Source organism: Watersipora subatra, chromosome 1 (genome assembly GCF_963576615.1).
Source record: "Watersipora subatra chromosome 1, tzWatSuba1.1, whole genome shotgun sequence".
Classification (NCBI taxonomy): domain Eukaryota; kingdom Metazoa; phylum Bryozoa; class Gymnolaemata; order Cheilostomatida; family Watersiporidae; genus Watersipora; species Watersipora subatra.
This window is the reverse complement of record NC_088708.1, coordinates 37,653,148-37,675,287: the sequence shown is the minus strand read 5'-3', so window position 1 is coordinate 37,675,287 and position 22,140 is coordinate 37,653,148. Positions and strand designations below refer to the sequence as shown.

The window sequence follows — 22,140 nt, the reverse complement described above, 5'->3', positions numbered from 1 at the left end:
TTTACAGCAAGAGCAGCACGGTCAAGTTATTCTTTTTAAGATTATGGCTGTAGTGAACTTACAGTCTGTTAAAAGTGACGATAATCATGAAAATCAACTAAATGCTGCGGTAGATACACAATAGAAAAATGATGAGTGAACAAAAATTCACATTCTCATTTCTTATTCTAAACAACTTGCAATCGCGGATGTCGCATATAGACTATACACGCGCCGTTCGTTGAACAAAGGATCTCCGGAGCATATCCGTGGAGATCGAGTTAAAATTTGAAGCACAATAGTCCAAATCTGCTCTTCTGTTTTGAAAAATCACGGCGAGGGGTTGTGGGCAAATGCCTTTACCACACAATGTTTGCTTGATTTTCCTGAGAAACCAGAGCTAGTCTGTAAATTATTTACTATCGCGAGAAGCGTTTCACATGTCGTAGCCAAAACAATCATTATACGTAACGGCGGTAAGGGTGCACAACTCCGGCACATGAACATTAAGTCGATTTTATACGTCACAGTTTTCGGGATTTTCGAAGGGTTTTCCTCTGATTCTTTATTAGGTAGACCTGTGTTTGGCTGGCTATATCTCAGCTTCCAGTGGGTCAATCTCCTTGATTCTTTTTTTAGAACATCAGTCAACACCTCAAGATAACTAATAAAGCATAATAATATTATGCTTTCTCTATGCTTTAAGAGTATTAGTCTGGGTAAGAACAATAGAAAATTCCATGACAACGTTTGCATATGTACTTTACACTTGCGAGGTCCTACTGAAATGCAACAGCCAAGTACTGTTCATATAAAGGATACTAGTAACACTACCGTCAATGGTTTATTAGATAAATATGGAAATTACTTGCCAGTTTATTTCTCATGTTTGAGCTGATACTTATGCACTCATATCGCTTTGTTTGTAGGCTGAAATCCGTTGTCAACAATTTGAGCTGAGAATACTCTAACAGAGTTGGTTAAAATACAATGAACATATCGGATTTACTTAGCTTGAATTTTGGCAACACCATGACATAGAGCCCAGTATTGTTACATTGTAAACATAGCTACATGTATGTATATTTGAATACTTGTCCCACGACCAAATGAGCGGAGCGAAGTTTGAGAGTTTTTATGATAAATGCATGTGCACACAACTTACGAAAATTATTCATCAACAACGTTGCAAACCCTCGTTTCGAAATCTCATCAACAAATTTAACCATCATTTTGTAGAGCTGTTTAAGTATAATAACAATACAAAACACATATAAACCTATTTAAATATGCTACCAAGTCTTTGAAAAGTGTCGACAGTATCTTAAAACTTACCCATCTGAACGGATTATACGCAAATAAACAGATTTATTTGGCTGAAAATCGTTATTAAAACTTGCTAAGCTCAACTGTTATCAAAGTTAAGACCGGAAATTGAAACGTCGTACGACAGAGAATAGAACGATTAAGTCGTGCGCATTTCATGAAAAAATAACGTGCACATTTCACCAGTCTATAACATTGTCGAATTGCCGAAGGTTTCTGTAATTAACGTAGGAGTACTGAAATCGTTTCAATTTTGCCGATTTCAAAGTAACTGACAATTTAGACACTTTTGAGTACTTTGGTATTCCAACTGATGTCCAACGCAGTGTGAGTAAAGGAAATGACGATGATATTTTTTCTAACGATTCTTATGAGATTCTAACAATATTTAATTATGAGTTTGGATGACTACAGAACAATGACTACATAGCACAGATTTTCTAAAAATCTATATAAATATTACAACTTCTTGATATTGTTAGCTATGCCGTTTTGAAATGTAATCAAAATTGTGCATTGGTTTTATATTATTACTATATTAATAATATTGGTTATTCTAATAATATCAGTGCATTTTACTTCTAATATTGGCCAATATTGCATTTCTCCTATTGCAGGGGGAAAAATATAAACATATAATCTTTTCATTTCATTATTGCTATTTGTTGTATATAATAACACCCACGCCCAGTACATTACAGCTACCATTGCAAGTTATAATATTGCACTGCAGTGACATTTGACTGCTAATATTGCATTTCTCAACTATCATTATCCTTTCTTTTTTTCCAATATCGCTTTGGTCGTGGGTTGTATGACAGTGGAATTTCTAGTTATATATGCATATTTGTATACTTGTATATATGTATATTTGTATACTTGTAAATATGTATATTTGTATGCATGTATATTTGTATACTTGTACAGTGCTGTCAGAAATTATGAGACCACCCAATAATTCTCGCCTTTGTTCAACTTTGCACCTCTGCTGGCACCATATTAATTCATTCATTTGCCACATATTGTACATCATTAGATGCAGAAATTTTTCCTTGTTTTAGTAAAGTAAATCAGGAGTCTTTCATTGTTCTTTTACAGCATTGGTGATAGAATTAGTGTCATCAAGTTATCTTTTCAGTGTCCGACCACATAGCTTGTTAGTGGTAAAACGTGATGTCATCACTATGTGTTGTGCATTCTGTAATCTCACAAAGTCAATTAGTTTGGCATAAAAAAATAAAAAATGAATAAAATAATAAAATGAATAAAAAAATGAAAATATCTTTTCGTTTTTTTATTCATATCAGTTGCATATGCCTTTCGATTGAGATAAAAAATAAGTATGGATTGTTATGTGATGGAAATTTGCTTCATATTAATTAGTAGAAAATTCCGCATCTAATGGTATATGGTTTATGATAGTTTTTTGTAAAACTAAGTCAGTAAATCATTGCTACCACCTTGTCTCTTAAAATGTGAGGTGGTCTCATAATTTCTGACGGCACTGTATATAAGTATATTTGTATACTTGTATATATGTATATTTGTATACTTGTATATATGTATATTTGTATACTTGTATATAGGTATATTTGTATATACAGACGGTTCCCAACTTACAAACGAGTTACGTTCCGAGCGATTGTTCGTAAGGTGAATTTGTTCGTAAGTTGCTTCAGTGCTATATTTTGTATTATAATTTATGTTTAAGGCCTATATAAGTATATTGAAGGTTTATATAAGTATGTTTAGGGCTTGTATAAGTAACCTGTATTGGTTTGTACTGAGAAAAATATTTAATAAAATGGAGATAATACTTTGGTGGACGCCGGGCCATGACACTGCATTTTTTATAATTATGTCTTGTCCTTTTTATTATATTGTTGTTTTAATCGTTATGCTACCACTTATCGTAGTTGTCTTATTTTTTGTATGTGTTGTCCGTTTATTATATCATTGTTTCACTTGTTATGCTATTGTTATATCTGATATAACGTCATTACACTATCACTTATCGTCACTTATATTGTTGTCATACCAACGCGGTAGCGGTCCTATTTATCCACCTTGTTAGCCGGTGTTCTTACTGTTAGTCGTTAGCCGGAATGGTAGATATTATTGTATATAACTGAGTGTGCTCATTTAGTTGAGCAGAGCAGATAGCCGTACGCTCCTCGGCTAGTGAAATTTCCTTCGCTAATTAAAAGCTGAATGAAACTACACGCACTCTCTTCTCTTTATTTATTAGTAGAGATCATGCCAAGTAAAGGCCGACAAACCCCTTTACAATACGTATGTAAAGTTCAAAACAAAGTTAAAACAAATAACTCGAAAGTTATTCGAGTTACGAACAACATACATACGTTTGTATATATCGTTGTTCGTAACTCGAATAGTCGTTAGTAGGGAACCGTCTGTATGTATATTTGTATACTTGTATATATATATATATTTGAATACTTGTATATGTGTATATTTGTATATATGTATACTTGTATATTTGTGAGTGTAACCTGAGACCAGCTAAGACTTTTGCCATATAAGACCGAGAGGACTGACACTTGCTAATAATAATGATGAACAGGGCAATTATGTACTTGCCAAGGTGGTCCAAAGGAGGCGACCAAAGACAGATGCCCATAACATTTGGAATCACAAGCAGCACACAGCCAGACACACCAGACTTGGCCGGGAGTCCGACCTACAACGATGGGGTCGCTTATAAATGCAGAAAATCGTCAGCTCAGTGCACGCCCAATATGTCCATTGTTAGCTATGTATATCGTTAGCTAATTATATTGTTATCTATATATATTGTTATCTATGTATATCTTTATCTATGTATACCGTTAGCTATGTATATCATTAGCTAAGTATATCATTAGCTATGTATACTGTTAGCTAAGTATATTGTTATCTATGTATTCCACTAGCTATGTATATTGTTAGCTGTGTATATCGTTAATTATGTATATCATTAGCTATGCATATCATTAGCTGTGTATGTCATTAGCTATATATATCGCTAGCTATGTATAGAATTAGTTATGTATATCATTAGCTATGTATATCATTAGCTATGTATATCGTTAGCTAAGTATATCATTAGCTAAGTATATCGCTAGCTATGTATATCGTTAGGTATGTATATCATTAGCTTTGTTTATCGTTAGCTATGTATATCATTAGCTAAATATATTGTTAGCTATGTATATCATTAGCTAAGTATATCATTAGCTATGTATATCATTAGCTAAGTATATCATTAGCTATGTATATCATTAGCTATGTATATCGTTAGCTAAGTATATCGTTAGCTATGTATATCGTTAGCTATGTACATCGTGAGCTAAGTATATCGTTAGCTATGTATATTGTTAGCTATGTACATCGTTGGCTCTGTATATCGTTAGCTATGTACATCGTTGGCTCTGTATATCGTTAGCTATGTACATCGTCAGCTAAGTACATGTATATACGTTAACTATGTATATCATTAGCTAAGTATATCATTAGCTATGTATATCATTAGCTATGTACATAATTAGCTATGTATATCGTTAGCTAAGTATATCGTTAGCTATGTATATCATTACCTATGTATATTATTAGCTATGTATATCGTTAGCTAAGTATAACATTAGCTATGTATATTGTTAGCTATGTACATCGTTGGCTCTGTATATCGTTAGCTATGTACATCGTCAGCTAAGTATATATGTTAACTATGTATATCATTAGCTAAGAATATCATTAGCTATGTATATCATTAGCTATGTATATCATTAGCTATGTACATAATTAGCTATGTATATCGTTAGCTAAGTATATCGTTAGCTATGTATATTGTTAGCTATGTACATCGTTGGCTTTGTATATCGTTAGCTATGTACATCATCAGCTAAGTATATACGTTAACTATGTATATCATTAGCTAAGAATATCATTAGCTATGTATATAATTAGCTATGTATATCATTAGCTATGTATATAATTAGCTAAGTATATTGTTAGCTATGTATATCATTAGCTATGTATATCGTTAGCTATGTATATCTTAAATTGCTTGTATTCTCAAGGATATCGAGGTAAAGTAAAATTCTGTAAATAAAATTCAACTTGCTGTAGTTTTAACAAATGCCTATATAGACATAACAACGACTGTGAATGAGAAAACTGCCAGAGTACAGGTTACAAGCATCTGTATATACAGTTATTGTGTGACACTCTGTAGATTCAGTTATTCTAGAACATTATAAATTTGGCCGACATGTGTAACTAGCAAAAAAGTACCTTGAAGGCAAATTGACCAGAATAGTCGTACATGCCACAAGAATACATAAGTGAAAGTGTGTTCCTCATCGACTCTGAAGACATTATCCTATCTCCAGTAGTTGGGCAGATCCCACCATTGGCTATAGAGGCCGCAATAACAGCGGCAGATTGGCATGTCACTTCCACAGAACAACACTACAATAGTGTGACAGAGCTAAGTTGACAAGCTTTACCTAGGACTGGAAACTATGACTAAACGCTTGGAAATAGACTAACCTGGAAGTAGAAATCTAACACCTCTTCCATATTCACTCCTTCTGGAAAGCACTAAAACAAAAGAGGCGCGTAATGGGGTGAACAGCCTTCATGAATTTAGTCTTAACTATTAATAAAACGACAAGAGCTGCCTAGTGACACTCACTTTATTTTCCTTCATGAACCATGCGAGGGCGTAGTTACGATCCGCAGTTGCCCGCTCAGAAAGAAAAGTCGAATTGTGAAATCCAACATACTCATGTCCGGCCAGTCTACGGGACTGAGCAGCAAACTACAGTATACAATTGGTTATGACAGTTTCTTAAAACCGTTCAACCAAAACTAGAGGGTCTAAATTAGAGTGAATAGCGGCAAGCAGTCAGCAAACATGAATGCCATAAAAGGAATTAATTTAAAGGCGCTAGCCAAGTGCACATGATAAATCACATAGAAGTTACATGGAGTCTGGTGGAGTATAAAGGAAGCACTGCACTATTACCCTGATCAACCAAATAATCCTATTGAATATTATAGTGTATCTAATCAACCAATTAGCCATATTGAATATTATAGTGTGTCTAATCAACCAATTAGCCCTATTGAATATTATAGTGTGTCTAATCAACCTATTAGCCCTATTGAATATTATAGTGTGTCTAATCAACCAATTAGCCATATTCAATATTATGGCGTGTCTAATCAACCAATTAGCCCTATTGAATATTACAGTGTGTCTAATCAACCGATTAGCCATATTGAATATTATAGTGTGTCTAATCAACCGATTAGCCCTATTGAATATTATAGTGTGTCTAATCAACCGATTAGCCCTATTGAATATTATAGTGTGTCTAATCAACCTATCAGCCCTATTGAATATTATAGTGTGTCTAATCAACCTATTAGCCCTATTGAATATTATAGTGTGTCTAATCAACCAATTAGCCATATTCAATATTATGGCGTGTCTAATCAACCAATTAGCCCTATTGAATATTATAGTGTGTCTAATCAACCGATTAGCCCTATTGAATATTATAGTGTGTCTAATCAACCAATTAGCCCTATTGAATATTACAGTGTGTCTAATCAACCGATTAGCCATATTGAATATTATAGTGTGTCTAATCAACCGATTAGCCCTATTGAATATTATAGTGTGTCTAATCAACCAATTAGCCCTATTGAATATTATAGTGTGTCTAATCAACCAATTAGCCCTATTGAATATTATAGTGTGTCTAATCAACCTATCAGCCCTATTGAATATTATAGTGTGTCTAATCAACCAATTAGCCCTATTGAATATTATAGTGTGTCTAATCAACCTATGAGCCCTATTGAATATTATAGTGTGTCTAATCAACCAATTAGCCCTATTGAATATTATAGTGTGTCTAATCAACCTATGAGCCCTATTGAATATTATAGTGTGTCTAATCAACCAATTAGCCCTATTGAATATTATAGTGTGTCTAATCAACCAATTAGCCATATTAATATTATAGTGTGTCTAATCAACCAATTAGCCCTATTGAATATTATAGTTTGTCTAATCAACCAATTAGCCCTATTGAATATTATAGTGTGTCTAATCAACCGATTAGCCATATTGAATATTATAGTGTGTCTAATCAACCAATTAGCCCTATTGAATATTATAGTGTGTCTGATCAACCTATTAGCCCTATTGAATATTATAGTGTGTCTAATCAACCTATGAGCCCTACTGAATATTATAGTGTGTCTAATCAACCAATTAGCCCTATTGAATATTATAGTGTGTCTAATCAACCAATTAGCCCTATTGAATATTATAGTTTGTCTAATCAACCAATTAGCCCCATTGAATATTATAGTGTGTCTAATCAACCAATTAGCCATATTGAATATTATAGTGTGTCTAATCAACCAATTAGCCATATTGAATATTATAGTGTGTCTAATCAACCGATTAGCCATATTGAATATTATAGTGTGTCTGATCAACCAATTAGCCCTATTGAATATTATAGTGTGTCTGATCAACCAATTAGCCCTATTGAATATTATAGTGTGTCTAATCAACCTATTAGCCCTATTGAATATTATAGTGTGTCTAATCAACCGATTAGCCCTATTGAATATTATAGTGTGTCTGATCAACCTATTAGCCATATTGAATATTACAGTGTGTCTAATCAACCAATTAGCCCTATTGAATATTATAGTGTGTCTGATCAACCTATTAGCCATATTGAATATTATAGTGTGTCTAATCAACCAATTAGCCCTATTGAATATTATAGTGTGTCTAATCAACCAATTAGCCCTATTGAATATTATAGTGTGTCTAATCAACCAATTAGCCCTATTGAATATTATAGTGTGTCTAATCAACCTATGAGCCCTATTGAATATTATAGTGTGTCTAATCAACCAATTAGCCCTATTGAATATTATAGTGTGTCTAATCAACCTATGAGCCCTATTGAATATTATAGTGTGTCTAATCAACCAATTAGCCCTATTGAATATTATAGTGTGTCTAATCAACCAATTAGCCATATTAATATTATAGTGTGTCTAATCAACCAATTAGCCCTATTGAATATTATAGTTTGTCTAATCAACCAATTAGCCCTATTGAATATTATAGTGTGTCTAATCAACCGATTAGCCATATTGAATATTATAGTGTGTCTAATCAACCAATTAGCCCTATTGAATATTATAGTGTGTCTAATCAACCTATGAGCCCTATTGAATATTATAGTGTGTCTAATCAACCTATTAGCCCTATTGAATATTATAGTGTGTCTAATCAACCTATGAGCCCTATTGAATATTATAGTGTGTCTAATCAACCAATTAGCCCTATTGAATATTATAGTGTGTCTAATCAACCAATTAGCCCTATTGAATATTATAGTTTGTCTAATCAACCAATTAGCCCCATTGAATATTATAGTGTGTCTAATCAACCAATTAGCCCTATTGAATATTATAGTGTGTCTAATCAACCAATTAGCCATATTGAATATTATAGTGTGTCTAATCAACCGATTAGCCATATTGAATATTATAGTGTGTCTGATCAACCAATTAGCCCTATTGAATATTATAGTGTGTCTGATCAACCAATTAGCCCTATTGAATATTATAGTGTGTCTAATCAACCAATTAGCCCTATTGAATATTATAGTGTGTCTAATCAACCAATTAGCCCTATTGAATATTATAGTGTGTCTAATCAACCAATTAGCCCTATTGAATATTATAGTGTGTCTAATCAACCGATTAGCCATATTGAAAATTATAGTGTGTCTAATCAACCAATTAGCCCTATTGAATATTATAGTGTGTCTAATCAACCAATTAGCCCTATTGAATATTATAGTGTGTCTAATCAACCGATTAGCCCTATTGAATATTATAGTGTGTCTAATCAACCGATTAGCCCTATTGAATATTATAGTGTGTCTAATCAACCGATTAGCCCTATTGAATATTATAGTGTGTCTAATCAACCGATTAGCCCTATTGAATATTATAGTGTGTCTAATCAACCGATTAGCCATATTGAATATTATAGTGTGTCTAATCAACCAATTAGCCCTATTGAATATTATAGCGTGTCTAATCAACCGATTAGCCCTATTGAATATTATAGTGTGTCTAATCAACCAATTAGCCCTATTGAATATTATAGCGTGTCTAATCAACCGATTAGCCCTATTGAATATTATAGTGTGTCTAATCAACCGATTAGCCATATTGAATATTATAGTGTGTCTAATCAACCAATTAGCCCTATTGAATATTATAGCGTGTCTAATCAACCGATTAGCCCTATTGAATATTATAGTGTGTCTAATCAACCAATTAGCCCTATTGAATATTATAGCGTGTCTAATCAACCGATTAGCCCTATTGAATATTATAGTGTGTCTAATCAACCAATTAGCCCTATTGAATATTATAGTGTGTCTAATCAACCAATTAGCCCTATTGAATATTATAGTGTGTCTAATCAACCGATTAGCCCTATTGAATATTATAGTGTGTCTAATCAACCGATTAGCCCTATTGAATATTATAGTGTGTCTAATCAACCGATTAGCCCTATTGAATATTATAGTGTGTCTAATCAACCAATTAGCCCTATTGAATATTATAGTGTGTCTAATCAACCAATTAGCCCTATTGAATATTATAGTGTGTCTAATCAACCAATTAGCCCTATTGAATATTATAGTGTGTCTAATCAACCGATTAGCCATATTGAATATTATAGTGTGTCTAATCAACCAATTAGCCCTATTGAATATTATAGTGTGTCTAATCAACCAATTAGCCCTATTGAATATTATAGTGTGTCTAATCAACCGATTAGCCATATTGAATATTATAGTGTGTCTAATCAACCGATTAGCCCTATTGAATATTATAGTGTGTCTAATCAACCGATTAGCCCTATTGAATATTATAGTGTGTCTAATCAACCGATTAGCCATATTGAATATTATAGTGTGTCTAATCAACCAATTAGCCCTATTGAATATTATAGCGTGTCTAATCAACCGATTAGCCCTATTGAATATTATAGTGTGTCTAATCAACCAATTAGCCCTATTGAATATTATAGTGTGTCTAATCAACCAATTAGCCCTATTGAATATTATGGCGTGTCTAATCAACCAATTAGCCCTATTGAATATTATAGTGTGTCTAATCGACCAATTAGCCATATTGAATATTATAGTGTGTCTAATCAACCGATTAGCCCTATTGAATATTATAGTGTGTCTAATCAACCGATTAGCCCGATTGAATATTATAGTGTGTCTAATCAACCAATTAGCCCTATTGAATATTATAGTGTGTCTAATCAACCGATTAGCCCTATTGAATATTATAGCGTGTCTAATCAACCAATTAGCCCTATTGAATATTATAGCGTGTCTAATCAACCAATTAGCCCTATTGAATATTATAGCGTGTCTAATCAACCAATTAGCCCTATTGAATATTATAGTGTATCTAATCAACCGATTAGCCATATTGAATATTATAGTGTGTCTGATCAACCAATTAGCCCTATTGAATATTATAGTGTGTCTAATCAACCGATTAGCCCTATTGAATATTATAGTGTGTCTAATCAACCTATTAGCCATATTGAATATTATAGCGTGTCTAATCAACCAATTAGCCCTATTGAATATTATAGTGTGTCTAATCAACCGATTAGCCCTATTGAATATTATAGCGTGTCTAATCAACCAATTAGCCCTATTCAATATTATAGTGTGTCTAATCAACCAATTAGCCCTATTGAATATTATAGCGTGTCTAATCAACCAATTAGCCCTATTGAATATTATAGCGCGTCTAATCAACCAATTAGCCCTATTGAATATTATAGCGTGTCTAATCAACCAATTAGCCCTATTGAATATTATAGTGTATCTAATCAACCGATTAGCCATATTGAATATTATAGTGTGTCTGATCAACCAATTAGCCCTATTGAATATTATAGTGTGTCTAATCAACCGATTAGCCCTATTGAATATTATAGTGTGTCTAATCAACCTATTAGCCATATTGAATATTATAGCGTGTCTAATCAACCAATTAGCCCTATTGAATATTATAGTGTGTCTAATCAACCGATTAGCCCTATTGAATATTATAGCGTGTCTAATCAACCAATTAGCCCTATTCAATATTATAGTGTGTCTAATCAACCAATTAGCCCTATTGAATATTATAGCGTGTCTAATCAACCAATTAGCCCTATTGAATATTACAGTGTGTCTAATCAACCAATTAGCCATATTGAATATTATAGCGTGTCTAATCAACCAATTAGCCCTATTGAATATTATAGCGTGTCTAATCAACCAATTAGCCCTATTCAATATTATAGTGTGTCTAATCAACCGATTAGCCCTATTGAATATTATAGCGTGTTTAATCAACCAATTAGCCCTATTGAATATTATAGCGTGTCTAATCAACCGATTAGCCCTATTGAATATTATAGTGTGTCTAATCAACCGATTAGCCATATTGAATATTATAGTGTGTCTGATCAACCAATTAGCCCTATTGAATATTATAGTGTGTCTAATCAACCTATTAGCCCTATTGAATATTATAGTGTGTCTAATCAACCGATTAGCCCTATTGAATATTATAGTGTGTCTAATCAACCGATTAGCCCTATTGAATATTATAGTGTGTCTAATCAACCGATTAGCCCTATTGAATATTATAGTGTGTCTGATCAACCTATTAGCCCTATTGAATATTATAGTGTGTCTAATCAACCAATTAGCCCTATTGAATATTATAGTGTGTCTAATCGACCAATTACCCATATTGAATATTATAGTGTGTCTAATCAACCGATTAGCCCTATTGAATATTATAGTGTGTCTAATCAACCGATTAGCCCGATTGAATATTATAGTGTGTCTAATCAACCAATTAGCCCTATTGAATATTATAGTGTGTCTAATCAACCGATTAGCCCTATTGAATATTATAGCGTGTCTAATCAACCAATTAGCCCTATTGAATATTATAGCGTGTCTAATCAACCAATTAGCCCTATTGAATATTATAGCGTGTCTAATCAACCAATTAGCCCTATTGAATATTATAGTGTATCTAATCAACCGATTAGCCATATTGAATATTATAGTGTGTCTGATCAACCAATTAGCCCTATTGAATATTATAGTGTGTCTAATCAACCGATTAGCCCTATTGAATATTATAGCGTGTCTAATCAACCAATTAGCCCTATTGAATATTATAGTGTGTCTAATCAACCGATTAGCCCTATTGAATATTATAGCGTGTCTAATCAACCAATTAGCCCTATTCAATATTATAGTGTGTCTAATCAACCAATTAGCCCTATTGAATATTATAGTGTGTCTAATCAACCAATTAGCCCTATTGAATATTATAGTGTGTCTAATCGACCAATTAGCCCTATTGAATATTATAGTGTGTCTAATCAACCGATTAGCCCTATTGAATATTACAGTGTGTCTAATCAACCGATTAGCCATATTGAATATTATAGTGTGTCTGATCAACCAATTAGCCCTATTGAATATTATAGTGTGTCTGATCAACCAATTAGCCCTATTGAATATTATAGTGTGTCTAATCAACCGATTAGCCCGATTGAATATTATAGTTTGTCTAATCAACCAATTAGCCCTATTGAATATTATAGTGTGTCTAATCAACCAATTAGCCCTATTGAATATTATAGTGTGTCTAATCAACCGATTAGCCATATTGAATATTATAGTGTGTCTAATCAACCAATTAGCCCTATTGAATATTATAGTTTGTCTAATCAACCAATTAGCCCTATTGAATATTATAGTGTGTCTAATCAACCGATTAGCCCTATTGAATATTATAGTGTGTCTAATCAACCAATTAGCCCTATTGAATATTATAGCGTGTCTAATCAACCGATTAGCCATATTGAATATTATAGTTTGTCTAATCAACCAATTAGCCCTATTGAATATTATAGTGTGTCTGATCAACCAATTAGCCCTATTGAATATTATAGTGTGTCTGATCAACCTATTAGCCCTATCGAATATTATAGTGTGTCTAATCAACCAATTAGCCCTATTGAATATTATAGTGTGTCTAATCAACCAATTAGCCCTATTGAATATTATAGTGTGTCTAATCAACCAATTAGCCCTATTGAATATTATAGTGTGTCTAATCAACCAATTAGCCCTATTGAATATTATAGTGTGTCTGATCAACCTATTAGCCCTATTGAATATTATAGTGTGTCTAATCAACCGATTAGCCCTATTGAATATTATAGTGTGTCTAATCGACCAATTAGCCCTATTGAATATTATAGTGTGTCTAATCAACCGATTAGCCCTATTGAATATTATAGTGTGTCTAATCAACCGATTAGCCCTATTGAATATTATAGTGTGTCTAATCAACCAATTAGCCCTATTGAATATTATAGTGTGTCTAATCAACCAATTAGCCCTATTGAATATTATAGTGTGTCTAATCAACCAATTAGCCCTATTGAATATTATAGTGTGTCTAATCAACCAATTAGCCCTATTGAATATTATAGTGTGTCTGATCAACCTATTAGCCCTATTGAATATTATAGTGTGTCTAATCAACCGATTAGCCCTATTGAATATTATAGTGTGTCTAATCGACCAATTAGCCCTATTGAATATTATAGTGTGTCTAATCAACCGATTAGCCCTATTGAATATTATAGTGTGTCTAATCAACCGATTAGCCCTATTGAATATTATAGTGTGTCTAATCAACCAATTAGCCCTATTGAATATTATAGTGTGTCTAATCAACCAATTAGCCCTATTGAATATTATAGTGTGTCTAATCAACCAATTAGCCCTATTGAATATTATAGTGTGTCTGATCAACCTATTAGCCCTATTGAATATTATAGTGTGTCTAATCAACCAATTAGCCCTATTGAATATTATAGTGTGTCTAATCGACCAATTAGCCCTATTGAATATTATAGTGTGTCTAATCAACCTATTAGCCCTATTGAATATTATAGTGTGTCTAATCAACCAATTAGCCAATAGGGCTAATTGGTTGATTAGACACACTATAATATTCAATAGGGCTAATCGGTTGATTAGACACACTATAATATTCAATAGGGCTAATTGGTCGATTAGACACACTATAATATTATAGTGTGTCTAATCAACCAATTACCCTAGGACACTTAAGTATTCGCGGCATCTAACTTTCGCGTTTTCGCGGAGTCATCATCACGCGAAAAATTCATGCGCGAAACTAAACTATCATAACGAACTAGCGAAAATTCGAAATTAAATAGCTATGTTCTACACAGGCCTGTATTCACTGGTTGCAAGTTGGGGGGCTAATGTTAGACGACTAGTTATGAACATCTGGGGTGTGGAGAAGGAGGGGGGGGGGGTGCTGTAAGCTCCCAACAGGTTTCTCTTATGTAGGGCCTCAGCCGGGCCTCTCACGTGAAGTTTTAAAAAATTTTATTGGCAAGTATCAACATTTTTCTATTTTTTGAGATTTGCTTTGTTTTAGCTGATGTGACTGACAAAACGTTTTAAAATTAAAACAGGCAAAACTTGTATGCAGTTAAAAAGCTCAGAAAGAAGACATCTTTTTCTTTTAAGCGTTTTAACAAAGATCATTTTTGCCGATTTTATTTCAAGTTCATTAAGTAGGATATGGGCAAGCAGATGTTTGCTAAAACTTGATATTTTGCAAACCTTTATAAAAGTCGTTAACAAGAATATTTTGCCGCTGATGAAGATAATAATGACGCCTAAGAACTACTAAAAGTTGATGTTTGTATCTATGGCTTCGAATAAAGTGATATTCTACAGCGATAAAAACCTTTCTATAGCCGATGGACTATGAAATTCCTAAAAGGTTGGGGCGTCTTAGCCGGCCAGCGGTCCAAGGGAATACGGCCCTGTAGTTCATTGATATCCACAACAAAATCGTGATATTAGAAATGCAGATAATTTTGTGTGTGATTGAGCTCATTGGGAAATTTCTAGTAAATTCGTTAATACACCGAATGAGCAGCATGGCAAAGCAAATTAAGATAACAAGTTTTTTTGGAAAAGCCAAGACAAACGAAGAAGATGATGATATCAGTTTAGTCACCGAATTTGTAACTGATGAGGATGAAAGTCTGGTAGGTGAAGTCATACAATTAAATAATACTTATTGTAGTGATGAATTTTACTGCCAACCAAAAACGATAACAACCCTCACCAGGTCCAACCATGTTATACAGTTCTGGTTGTGATGTTGGTTGCTATCTATTTTCTTTTTTATGAGACATGTACTGTATTTGATTTTTTTTAAATTTGAAATATTTTGAACTCAAAACGTGCCATGGCCATCGCTTGCTATAAATACTTGAGATCTAATATTGGTACCATATCGGTCACGACGGACAGGACCGAGACGTCATTGATAGTCCAAGAAACAAATGGCAGCAAGCGATCACGTTGAATTATCGATTTCTGCCATACATTTATACCTGCGGGTTACAAATACAAACTAGTCGCAAATATAAAAACTTTTTTTACTAGAGGACCGGACCTGAGGAATCTAATTTGTTTGTTCCACTGTATTTATTTTCACATCACTATATTTTCGCACTCATCAGAGCTGCGAAATTAAGTTGCAGCGAAATTTTACTCTGTGTGCTACTCACGAAACTAAATACTAGCGAAATATAAGTGTCCTAGGGTAGCCATATTGAATATTATAGTGTGTCTAATCAACCGATTAGCCCTATTGAATATTATAGCGTGTCTAATCAACCAATTAGCCCTATTGAATATTATAGCGTGTCTAATCAACCATTTAACCCTATTGAATATTATAGTGTGTCTAATCAACCAATTAGCCCTATTGAATATTATAGTGTGTCTAATCGACCAATTAGCCATATTGAATATTATAGTGTGTCTAATCAACCGATTAGCCCTATTGAATATTATAGTGTGTCTAATCAACCGATTAGCCCGATTGAATATTATAGTGTGTCTAATCAACCAATTAGCCCTATTGAATATTATAGTGTGTCTAATCAACCGATTAGCCCTATTGAATATTATAGCGTGTCTAATCAACCAATTAGCCCTATTGAATATTATAGCGTGTCTAATCAACCAATTAGCCCTATTGAATATTATAGCGTGTCTAATCAACCAATTAGCCCTATTGAATATTATAGTGTATCTAATCAACCGATTAGCCATATTGAATATTATAGTGTGTCTGATCAACCAATTAGCCCTATTGAATATTATAGTGTGTCTAATCAACCGATTAGCCCTATTGAATATTATAGTGTGTCTAATCAACCTATTAGCCATATTGAATATTATAGCGTGTCTAATCAACCAATTAGCCCTATTGAATATTATAGTGTGTCTAATCAACCGATTAGCCCTATTGAATATTATAGCGTGTCTAATCAACCAATTAGCCCTATTCAATATTATAGTGTGTCTAATCAACCAATTAGCCCTATTGAATATTATAGCGTGTCTAATCAACCAATTAGCCCTATTGAATATTATAGCGTGTCTAATCAACCAATTAGCCCTATTGAATATTATAGCGTGTCTAATCAACCAATTAGCCCTATTGAATATTATAGTGTATCTAATCAACCGATTAGCCATATTGAATATTATAGTGTGTCTGATCAACCAATTAGCCCTATTGAATATTATAGTGTGTCTAATCAACCGATTAGCCCTATTGAATATTATAGTGTGTCTAATCAACCTATTAGCCATATTGAATATTATAGCGTGTCTAATCAACCAATTAGCCCTATTGAATATTATAGTGTGTCTAATCAACCGATTAGCCCTATTGAATATTATAGCGTGTCTAATCAACCAATTAGCCCTATTCAATATTATAGTGTGTCTAATCAACCAATTAGCCCTATTGAATATTATAGCGTGTCTAATCAACCAATTAGCCCTATTGAATATTACAGTGTGTCTAATCAACCAATTAGCCATATTGAATATTATAGCGTGTCTAATCAACCGATTAGCCCTATTGAATATTATAGCGTGTTTAATCAACCAATTAGCCCTATTGAATATTATAGCGTGTCTAATCAACCGATTAGCCCTATTGAATATTATAGTGTGTCTAATCAACCGATTAGCCATATTGAATATTATAGTGTGTCTGATCAACCAATTAGCCCTATTGAATATTATAGTGTGTCTAATCAACCTATTAGCCCTATTGAATATTATAGTGTGTCTAATCAACCGATTAGCCCTATTGAATATTATAGTGTGTCTAATCAACCGATTAGCCCTATTGAATATTATAGTGTGTCTAATCAACCGATTAGCCCTATTGAATATTATAGTGTGTCTGATCAACCTATTAGCCCTATTGAATATTATAGTGTGTCTAATCAACCGATTAGCCCTATTGAATATTATAGCGTGTCTAATCAACCAATTAGCCCTATTGAATATTATAGCGTGTCTAATCAACCAATTAGCCCTATTGAATATTATAGCGTGTCTAATCAACCAATTAGCCCTATTGAATATTATAGTGTATCTAATCAACCGATTAGCCATATTGAATATTATAGTGTGTCTGATCAACCAATTAGCCCTATTGAATATTATAGTGTGTCTAATCAACCGATTAGCCCTATTGAATATTATAGCGTGTCTAATCAACCAATTAGCCCTATTGAATATTATAGTGTGTCTAATCAACCGATTAGCCCTATTGAATATTATAGCGTGTCTAATCAACCAATTAGCCCTATTCAATATTATAGTGTGTCTAATCAACCAATTAGCCCTATTGAATATTATAGTGTGTCTAATCAACCAATTAGCCCTATTGAATATTATAGTGTGTCTAATCGACCAATTAGCCCTATTGAATATTATAGTGTGTCTAATCAACCGATTAGCCCTATTGAATATTACAGTGTGTCTAATCAACCGATTAGCCATATTGAATATTATAGTGTGTCTGATCAACCAATTAGCCCTATTGAATATTATAGTGTGTCTGATCAACCAATTAGCCCTATTGAATATTATAGTGTGTCTAATCAACCGATTAGCCCGATTGAATATTATAGTTTGTCTAATCAACCAATTAGCCCTATTGAATATTATAGTGTGTCTAATCAACCAATTAGCCCTATTGAATATTATAGTGTGTCTAATCAACCGATTAGCCATATTGAATATTATAGTGTGTCTAATCAACCAATTAGCCCTATTGAATATTACAGTGTGTCTAATCAACCGATTAGCCCTATTGAATATTATAGTGTGTCTAATCAACCGATTAGCCCTATTGAATATTATAGTGTGTCTAATCAACCAATTAGCCCTATTGAATATTATAGCGTGTCTAATCAACCGATTAGCCATATTGAATATTATAGTTTGTCTAATCAACCAATTAGCCCTATTGAATATTATAGTGTGTCTGATCAACCAATTAGCCCTATTGAATATTATAGTGTGTCTGATCAACCTATTAGCCCTATCGAATATTATAGTGTGTCTAATCAACCAATTAGCCCTATTGAATATTATAGTGTGTCTAATCAACCAATTAGCCCTATTGAATATTATAGTGTGTCTAATCAACCAATTAGCCCTATTGAATATTATAGTGTGTCTAATCAACCAATTAGCCCTATTGAATATTATAGTGTGTCTGATCAACCTATTAGCCCTATTGAATATTATAGTGTGTCTAATCAACCGATTAGCCCTATTGAATATTATAGTGTGTCTAATCGACCAATTAGCCCTATTGAATATTATAGTGTGTCTAATCAACCGATTAGCCCTATTGAATATTATAGTGTGTCTAATCAACCGATTAGCGCTATTGAATATTATAGTGTGTCTAATCAACCAATTAGCCCTATTGAATATTGTAGTGTGTCTAATCAACCAATTAGCCCTATTGAATATTATAGTGTGTCTAATCAACCAATTAGCCCTATTGAATATTATAGTGTGTCTGATCAACCTATTAGCCCTATTGAATATTATAGTGTGTCTAATCAACCAATTAGCCCTATTGAATATTATAGTGTGTCTAATCGACCAATTAGCCCTATTGAATATTATAGTGTGTCTAATCAACCTATTAGCCCTATTGAATATTATAGTGTGTCTAATCAACCGATTAGCCCTATTGAATATTACAGTGTGTCTAATCAACCGATTAGCCATATTGAATATTATAGTGTGTCTGATCAACCAATTAGCCCTATTGAATATTATAGTGTGTCTGATCAACCAATTAGCCCTATTGAATATTATAGTGTGTCTAATCAACCGATTAGCCCGATTGAATATTATAGTTTGTCTAATCAACCAATTAGCCCTATTGAATATTATAGTGTGTCTAATCAACCAATTAGCCCTATTGAATATTATAGTGTGTCTAATCAACCGATTAGCCATATTGAATATTATAGTGTGTCTAATCAACCAATTAGCCCTATTGAATATTACAGTGTGTCTAATCAACCGATTAGCCCTATTGAATATTATAGTGTGTCTAATCAACCGATTAGCCCTATTGAATATTATAGTGTGTCTAATCAACCAATTAGCCCTATTGAATATTATAGCGTGTCTAATCAACCGATTAGCCATATTGAATATTATAGTTTGTCTAATCAACCAATTAGCCCTATTGAATATTATAGTGTGTCTGATCAACCAATTAGCCCTATTGAATATTATAGTGTGTCTGATCAACCTATTAGCCCTATCGAATATTATAGTGTGTCTAATCAACCAATTAGCCCTATTGAATATTATAGTGTGTCTAATCAACCAATTAGCCCTATTGAATATTATAGTGTGTCTAATCAACCAATTAGCCCTATTGAATATTATAGTGTGTCTAATCAACCAATTAGCCCTATTGAATATTATAGTGTGTCTGATCAACCTATTAGCCCTATTGAATATTATAGTGTGTCTAATCAACCGATTAGCCCTATTGAATATTATAGTGTGTCTAATCGACCAATTAGCCCTATTGAATATTATAGTGTGTCTAATCAACCGATTAGCCCTATTGAATATTATAGTGTGTCTAATCAACCGATTAGCGCTATTGAATATTATAGTGTGTCTAATCAACCAATTAGCCCTATTGAATATTGTAGTGTGTCTAATCAACCAATTAGCCCTATTGAATATTATAGTGTGTCTAATCAACCAATTAGCCCTATTGAATATTATAGTGTGTCTGATCAACCTATTAGCCCTATTGAATATTATAGTGTGTCTAATCAACCAATTAGCCCTATTGAATATTATAGTGTGTCTAATCGACCAATTAGCCCTATTGAATATTATAGTGTGTCTAATCAACCTATTAGCCCTATTGAATATTATAGTGTGTCTAATCAACCAATTAGCCAATAGGGCTAATTGGTTGATTAGACACACTATAATATTCAATAGGGCTAATCGGTTGATTAGACACACTATAATATTCAATAGGGCTAATTGGTCGATTAGACACACTATAATATTATAGTGTGTCTAATCAACCAATTACCCTAGGACACTTAAGTATTCGCGGCATCTAACTTTCGCGTTTTCGCGGAGTCATCATCACGCGAAAAATTCATGCGCGAAACTAAACTATCATAACGAACTAGCGAAAATTCGAAATTAAATAGCTATGTTCTACACAGGCCTGTATTCACAGGTTGCAAGTTGGGGGGCTAATGTTAGACGACTAGTTATGAACATCTGGGGTGTGGAGAAGGAGGGGGGGGTGCTGTAAGCTCCCAACAGGTTTCTCTTATGTAGGGCCTCAGCCGGGCCTCTCACGTGAAGTTTTAAAAAATTTTATTGGCAAGTATCAACATTTTTCTATTTTTTGAGATTTGCTTTGTTTTAGCTGATGTGACTGACAAAACGTTTTAAAATTAAAACAGGCAAAACTTGTATGCAGTTAAAAAGCTCAGAAAGAAGACATCTTTTTCTTTTAAGCGTTTTAACAAAGATCATTTTTGCCGATTTTATTTCAAGTTCATTAAGTAGGATATGGGCAAGCAGATGTTTGCTAAAACTTGATATTTTGCAAACCTTTATAAAAGTCGTTAACAAGAATATTTTGCCGCTGATGAAGATAATAATGACGCCTAAGAACTACTAAAAGTTGATGTTTGTATCTATGGCTTCGAATAAAGTGATATTCTACAGCGATAAAAACCTTTCTATAGCCGATGGACTATGAAATTCCTAAAAGGTTGGGGCGTCTTAGCCGGCCAGCGGTCCAAGGGAATACGGCCCTGTAGTTCATTGATATCCACAACAAAATCGTGATATTAGAAATGCAGATAATTTTGTGTGTGATTGAGCTCATTGGGAAATTTCTAGTAAATTCGTTAATACACCGAATGAGCAGCATGGCAAAGCAAATTAAGATAACAAGTTTTTTTGGAAAAGCCAAGACAAACGAAGAAGATGATGATATCAGTTTAGTCACCGAATTTGTAACTGATGAGGATGAAAGTCTGGTAGGTGAAGTCATACAATTAAATAATACTTATTGTAGTGATGAATTTTACTGCCAACCAAAAACGATAACAACCCTCACCAGGTCCAACCATGTTATACAGTTCTGGTTGTGATGTTGGTTGCTATCTATTTTCTTTTTTATGAGACATGTACTGTATTTGAT

General features: G+C 33.2%; 1 protein-coding gene across 1 annotated transcript in view; it reads right to left on the bottom strand.

The window, feature by feature from the left end:
* Nucleotides 1-22,140, bottom strand: part of LOC137401577 (glutaminase kidney isoform, mitochondrial-like) — a 105,251-nt gene that overhangs the window by 2,289 nt on the left and 80,822 nt on the right. Inside the window, exons 8-11 of the mRNA XM_068088007.1 lie at nt 6,002-6,127; nt 5,857-5,907; nt 5,599-5,775; nt 3,907-4,006 (exon numbers count right to left, since the gene is read on the bottom strand). Of these exons, the coding sequence (XP_067944108.1) occupies nt 3,907-4,006; nt 5,599-5,775; nt 5,857-5,907; nt 6,002-6,127 (454 nt within the window). The remainder of the gene's footprint in view (nt 1-3,906; nt 4,007-5,598; nt 5,776-5,856; nt 5,908-6,001; nt 6,128-22,140) is intronic.